At 42.3% G+C, this 7,399-nt stretch overlaps 1 protein-coding gene across 1 annotated transcript; it reads right to left on the bottom strand.

Annotated features, from left to right (window-relative positions):
* Window positions 1-2,312: 2,312 nt before the first annotated feature.
* LOC309839577 (small integral membrane protein 10-like protein 3) lies at window positions 2,313-4,503 on the bottom strand. The gene has a single exon (XM_082681372.1). It carries the CDS (start codon window positions 4,330-4,332, stop codon window positions 4,099-4,101), a length of 234 nt encoding a protein of 77 aa, XP_082537498.1. The 5' UTR covers window positions 4,333-4,503; the 3' UTR covers window positions 2,313-4,098.
* Window positions 4,504-7,399: the final 2,896 nt, after the last annotated feature.

Here is a 7,399-nt window from a genome sequence, read left to right as displayed (position 1 = left end):
ACCCCTATACTGGGGCTCAGGATTCTAGACATAGTCTCTGAATTGCTGGAGAAGGGAGTCATCACCAGTAGTCATTGAGGTGACCAGAACCAGTCTGAAGGCAGTTACGGAACTGCGTCCCAGGAAGGGGGTCAAGGGTCACAACAGAAAGCACAGGCTGTAGTCCAGCCTGAGGAAAGTTCAGGACCTGGAACCTGAATCTGTGCCTGTAAAGTTGGAAGTTTGGACCTATCTGGAGAGGACCTGGGGGAAAGGAAGAGGGAAATGATGGAGTCAAGGTAGAAAAGGAATTTTTTTCACCAATCAGAATGGCCATCATAAAAATGTCTACAAGTAACAAGTGCTGGAGAGGGTGTGGAGAAAAGGGAACCCTCCTACACCGTTGGTGGGAATGTAAATTGATACAACCACTATGGAGAACAGTATGGAGGTTCCTTAAAAAACTAAAAGTAGAGTTACCATATGATCCCTCAATCCCACTCTTGCACATATATCCAGAGAAAGCCATAATTCAAAAAAGTACATGCACCCCAATGTTCATAGCAGCACTATGTACAATAGCCAAGATATGGAAGCAACCTAAGTGTCTACTGACAGATGAATAGATAAAGATGTGGTGTATATAGACAATGGAATACTACTCAGCCATAAAAAATGAAATAATGTCATTTGCAGCAACATGGATGGACCTAGAAATTATCATACTAAGTGAGGTAAGTCAGACAGAGAGAGGCAGACAGAGAAAGCCAGGGAATTCCCTATATGTGTATATGTATAACTGAATCCCTTGGCTGTACACCTGAAACATTGTAAATCAACTCTACTTCAATTTAAAAAAAGAAAGAGGGGGCTTCCCTGGTGGCGCAGTGGTTAAGAATCCGCCTGCCAATGCAGGGAACACGGGTTCGAGCCCTGGTCTGGGAAGATCCCACAAGCCACAGAGCAACTAAGCCCACGAGCCACAACTACTGAGCCCACGTGCCACAACTACTGAAGCCTGCGTGCCTAGAGCCCGTGCTCCTCAACAAGAGAAGCCCGCGCAATGAGAAGCCCGCGCACCGCAACGAAGAGTAGCCCCCGCTCGCCGCAACTAGAGAAAAGCCCGTGCACAGCAACGAAGACCCAGGGCAGCCAAAAATAAAAAATAAATAAATAAATAAATTTTAAAAAAGAAAGAAAGAAAGAAAGAGGGACTTCCCTGGTAGTCCAGTGGTTAAGACTCCACACTTCCACTGCAGGGGCCATGGGTACATTCCCTGGTCGGGGAACTAAGATCCCGCATGCCTCGAGGTGCAGCAAAAAAAGCCAAAAACCAAAAACCAAGAAACTAATTTCTTTGGGTAGAATTCAAATCCTGAATGACTATGAGTTCCATCTGATCCTCCATTCGTGTGCAGTGGTACACGTACTTGTACTTGGGAGTGCTAACCCGAGGGTGCAGGAATGGAGTGCCTAGCCCTGTGTTCTCAAAGTTCCAGCATCCATGCCACCCACTTGGATAGTGACTTTTACACTAAAGTTTTAAAAAGGAGGCCTCACAATTCAAATAATAAAAATACAATTAACAATTAACCATAACAGGGGTGATCCTTTGGTAACGTATAAAAATATTGAATCACTATGTTGTACACCTGAAACTAATAAAACGTTGTGAGTCAATTATACTTCGATTTAAAAATGCAAAGAAAGGGCTTCCCTGATGGCGCAGTGGTTGAGAGTCCACCTGCCAATGCAGGGGACATGGGTTCGTGCCCCAGTCCGGGAGGATCCCACATGCCGCGGAGCGGCTGGGCCCATGAGCCATGGCCGCTGAGCCTGCGCGTCCGGAGCCTGTGCTCCGCAACGGGAGAGGCCACAACAGTGAGAGGCCCGCGTACCGCAAAAAAAAAAAAAAAAAAAAAAGCTAAGAAAAAAACGAATCATAGCAATGAATGTCTCACATTAGTAGGAAGAATAATATTGTTGGCAGTATTTCATCACTCTGCCACTATCCTTTTCTATGTTTGTCTCCTCTCCTGAACATTGGGGGTAATGACAGTCACTCATCTCTGAGTTGTTGTGAGGATTAAATGCAATGATGTATATAAAGTGCTTAGGACCTTGCATGGCTTATGGTAAGTGTGCAATAGTGTTTGCAAGTATTATTATTTCTCTATAACTAGGTGGAGTATATAAATGTATATTATATAATATATATATATATATTTCTCTCTGGCTCAATCACTTGAGTCATTGGTGAGGTGACGTAACATCTAGTACACATGGATAAAATATAATTCCTTATTTTTAATAGCTACATAGTATCCCATTACATAGACGGACTATTTCTATTTAGCCAAGCTCCCGTTGTATATTTAGCTTATTTCCTCTGCCTTGCCATTATGATCAATATTAAAATGTAAGAACCTTGTCTAAACATCATGGGGTACTTGTCCAATTTTTCAGTTTTGAAAAATTAAATCACACTTTTTGTTTTTACTTTAACTATGACATTGCAGACGTTAGCTCGTGAAAAGTTACATAGAGTAAGGAAGCTCTGGGCTGCCTGAAGATTACTGGCCATTTCATGAGGCATTTCCTTATGGTCTTATGGCTTGCTTGGAAAGCAAGGAAATCATATTTCATGCGATCATTCAGGAACATTTTAGGATATGCATCCACTATTGCAGAAAGATAGGAGGGCAGAATCTACCTGGACTCACGTACCGCTCCCCAACCCCCCTTCCCCCAGATTTCCTTCTAATTGCAGTAAATTCATTTTTAATAAGTTTTAACTTTTAATCAAAGTAATACATGCATATAAAGGATTTAGAAAAATCAACCAGTACAAAAGGACATATAATGAAAAGCAGTAAATCCCCACCCACCCTTCTCAACTTTTGCTTTCCCAACCCAGAGGCAAAAGCTTTTACATGTCTGTTTAGAGGTTAACTCCATTTTTCCTAATAATATGCTTTTCTTACTATTTCTTAACTTGATGACTTGAGGCATTTTCTGCTGACTTCCTGCTGTCCCCTTGGTTTTCCTCCTCCCTCCATATATCACTATTTTTAATTCTTCTGTTGGTTACCTTGTTCACTTTAAAAATCTAACCCGTAAATCTGCCTTATTCTTTCAACTAGAGACAGTATCTGGACTTCCTAGTTTAGGAGAATAACACCACTGTTCCACTTCCTCCTCTCTGCCTGCCAACTTGTTGCCTGTACTTGCCAAAGTTGGTTTACATTCCCACTCTGTTCTATAACTATAATTAAGTCTCCCCTGGTTTGCCTAGTGATTTACTCTAAAAATGAAAAAGCATAACTAATATTTCCATTGTAATGATTATTTAAACACTGTTCACTGAATAGCAAAGTTGAACGCTATGATTGGATTTTCTGTGACTGCAGAGGCTGGATCCACGTGCCGGTGTTCAGATTCCCTTTCTCACACTCCAGGCAACGGTTGAAAAACAGGCCACGTCTGAGGTTGCTTCATATGTGAAGCATGCTCTCCTTGTACAGTTTGAAATGTTTGTTTTTCCCAGTAGGTTCTGTTTGCCGTTGTTGTTTCTTTTAGGATGAAGAAATGTATGCCTTCCCGATCATGCGATAAATTTCTGTCGCCTAGAATCGATTCCATTCAGTTGGAAGTCTATTCATTTCTTTTTCTAATTTGGAGGACTTGCCTCCTATTTGGACCACTCTTGTACAGTTTATCTATTTTTAAGTTGTTGGTAACTTTTCCTTTTTCCCCCCTTAGGGCATCCTGTGCTTATTGTCATTTCCCTGCCTTCGGTGCTGTCTTTTGTTTTATGGATGCAAGAACTTCTCAAATATTTCTGAGGATTTTCAGATTTTTAGGTTCTGTTCTTTGAATTAGCTATTTCCTTGAGATTCAACTTTTCATTATATCTTAGGCTTTTTTGGTTACACTGCAGGCTTTCTGCAAATGACTTCTAGCGGCGCATTTATATGAAAAGACGAGGCAATTGGCAAGACAGGCCGGCAAGTCTGTGTGCGCGAGGCGAGCTGGTCGCTTTGCTCTAGGGCGGCTGAACTGGTGGGTGGAGGTCAGCCATCCTGCTGGGCACCCCCCAATGCCACAGAGTTAGTTGCTCTAAATATGTACCTGCAGGCGCACGTTGAGAATCACTGAAGCCACGACGTAGAAGTAGGGGAAGTTCACGCGCAGCCGCCAGGCCAGGTCGAAGAAGGTGATCAGAGTGCGCGTGAGCCCTTTGCAGAAGGCGCCGTACGAGCCGCGGGCCGCGGCCGAGCGAGACAGCCGCACCGCCAGGCCCGACAGGGCCGCCGCCGCCGCCGCCGCCATCGGTCTGGTTTGGCCTCCCATACAGCGCCCAGAGCCCGGGGCCTCCCGCCGGCTCCGCGGACAGAGGGACGCACGCGGGGGAATCGGCGAGGGAAGTGGATCGCGCGGCCACAGATGCGAGCTGCGCTGCACGGAGGGCACCCTCCTCTTCCTCTGGTTGCGCTCGGGCCACCGCGGTCCCTGGTGCCCCGCCGGGCCGCCGGGCTAAGTTGCCTCGGGGCCGCGCGGGGCGGGGTCGGGCTGGGCGCCAGGGATCAGGAGCCCCGGGACGGAGAGGAGGGGAAGGTGGGGGGGGAGCCGGGGGGAGGGGGAGCAGGGGGAGGGGGAGGGGCTTGCAGTGCACCCGGGAGACATAGCTTCCTGACCCCGGTGGTCTTTTTTTTTTTTTTTAATTTTTAAATTTTAATGGAAGCAAAACGAAACTTGCTCAAAACGTTAGAAATGTTCCTTCATAAGCACGATCTTGAGCAGCTTCGAAGCGTGAACGCGTTTCCTGTTCCCTCAAATCCCTTTAGGAATTTTTTCAATCCTCAGTTGTGAGCTAGTACAAATACACCAAACCCACTAATTTAACTTTAAGATGTGTGCATTCTGTTTTACTCCTTAAAGCGTCTTATTTTTGCTTTTGCTTTACATCTGTAGTATTCTGCTAATGGGAAAAGTTATACAAACAAGTTTTTAGAGATTGTCAGCAGCACAATGAGAACAATGGAAAGCAAATTCCTTGCTTAGCTTCCCAATTCCCCACCCCTCCCCCGCCGTGAACTGAGGTTACGTTTCCTGTATGTACTTCCAGATGTGATGTGTTGATACAGTGCTCTTACCGTGTCAATAATGTACAACTACCTCACTCACTTTGACGACGGATTATTACACCAATACATATGCTGACTAATAATGTTCAATAATTCATTTAACAAATCCCCTGTTGATGGACGCTCTGAATGTTTCCAGTTTTTCTTATGCCAAAAATTGTTGCAGTGAGCATCACTGTACACATGGATTTGCAAGTGGCAGAAGAGGATGAATAACATGATCCCATCTTCATTTATAAAAAACAATCACATAAGCATATACATTTAGTGTTTGAGGTCAAAAAGTTTTACTAATACATGTGGTTAATCAAAGAAGTTTAGAGATGAGGGCTCTATTCAACACTGAGTGTTAATCTTGGAATTTTTTTTCCTCAACATCATAGACAATAATTACATCTCATTATTCTTCTAATTTGCTTTTATTTATCAGAGAAGCTGAGCAACTTTTCTAAATTTCTTAAATTTTTATTATTGTTTTACTCATTGCTTGTAAAACATTAAAACTTAAGTATATATTATGAGAAAAGTAAAGTTCCTAGGATCATAACCCCCCGAAAGAAAGACTATTAACAGCTTGGTATATGTTTTAATCAATTATTTACATATTTAATAAGCAAGGCATATATACATATTTCACACACAAATTGTAAAACAAAAATGAAACCGTACTAACACACTGCCCTGACAGTTGTTTTTAAAAATAATGATATATCTTGCTTATCTTTCCATATTGATTCCTTTCTTTATTTATTTGGTTGCGCCGGCGGGCTCCTTAGTTGTGGCATGCGAACTGTTAGTTGCAGCATGCATGTGGGATCTAGTTCCCTGACCAGGGATCGAACCTGGGCTCCTTTGTCTTAACCACTGCACCACCAAGGAAGTCCCTCCATATTGATTCCTTATGATCAATAATACGGTGTATTATTCGTTATGGTTTGCCAGTAATTAACTGAAGGATATTTGGATGGTTTCAAATTTTTCACAATCATAAACAGTGTTGAGATTAACATCCTTGCATGCATATCTTTGTACATGTCTCTGATATTTCCCTGGGATACATTCCTAAAGGTGGAATTCTTGTATCAAAAGGTTTTCACCTGTTTAATGATTTTGATACATACTGTCAAACTGTCTTTCACACAGCTTGTACTAAGGTATCCATGAACATCCTCAGCTTTCGTAATAATGAGCATCGATGTTCTTTTAAATCTTGGACCTTCTAATAGGGTGAAAATGCTATCTCATTTTAATTTGCATATTTTGTTTACTAGCGAGGTTAGACATTATTCATATGTGCAGATTTCATTGCACATTTGTATATAAGGAACTACTCTTTCAAAAGATTTGCAGTCTTGGGCTTCCCTGGTGGCGCAGTGGTTGAGAATCTGCCTGCCAGTGCAGGGGACACGGGTTTGAGCCCTGGTCTGGGAAGATCTCACATGCCGCGGAGCAACTAGGCCCATGAGCCACAACTACTGAGACTGCCTGTCTGGAACCTGTGCTCCGCAACAAGAGAGGCCGCGATAGTGAGAGGCCCGCGCACCGCGATGAAGAGTGGCCCCTGCTTGCCGCAACTAGAGAAAGCCCTACGCACAGAAATGAAGACGCAACACAGCCAAAAATAAATAAATTAATAAATTAATTTTTAAAAAAAGATTTGCAGTCTTATAGAAAACAAATTTATGGTTTCCAAAGGGGAAAGGAGGGGGAGGGATAAATTAGGAGTTTGGGATTAACAGATACACATTACTATATATAAAAGAGATAAACAAAAAAGACCTGTGTGGCACAGGGAACTATATTCAGTATCTTGTAATAACCTACAATGGAAAAGAATCTGAAAAACTATATATATATATATATATATATATATATATATGATCACTTTGTTGTACACCTGAGACTAACACAATATTCTAAATCAACTACACTTCAATTGAATATATATATATATGTAAACATTTGGACAAGCTAAAAAAAGATTTGAAGTCTTAATTTTAATCAGTATTTCCAATTTCCGTGTAAAAAATGTTGTACCAATTTCCACTCCCTCAGGCAGTGTATGAGGCTGTCCATTTCTCCACACCCTCACCCATATTATTATGATGTATTATTTTATTATCTCTAATCTAAAAGCAAAGCAAATAATTATTCTAATTTGCTTATATTTGATTACAGTTGAGTCTGAATATTATGTTCATTGGTCATTTATAGTGGCATCAAAAGGAAGGAGGGTGCCGCGGACTGGATGACTGACTGGAAGGCAGAGGGAG

This window comes from Grampus griseus (genome assembly GCF_964374135.1).
Source record: "Grampus griseus genome assembly, chromosome: X".
NCBI lineage: Eukaryota > Metazoa > Chordata > Mammalia > Artiodactyla > Delphinidae > Grampus > Grampus griseus.
The sequence above is the reverse complement of the archived record's forward strand: the minus strand, read 5'-3'. Positions and strand labels throughout refer to the sequence as shown.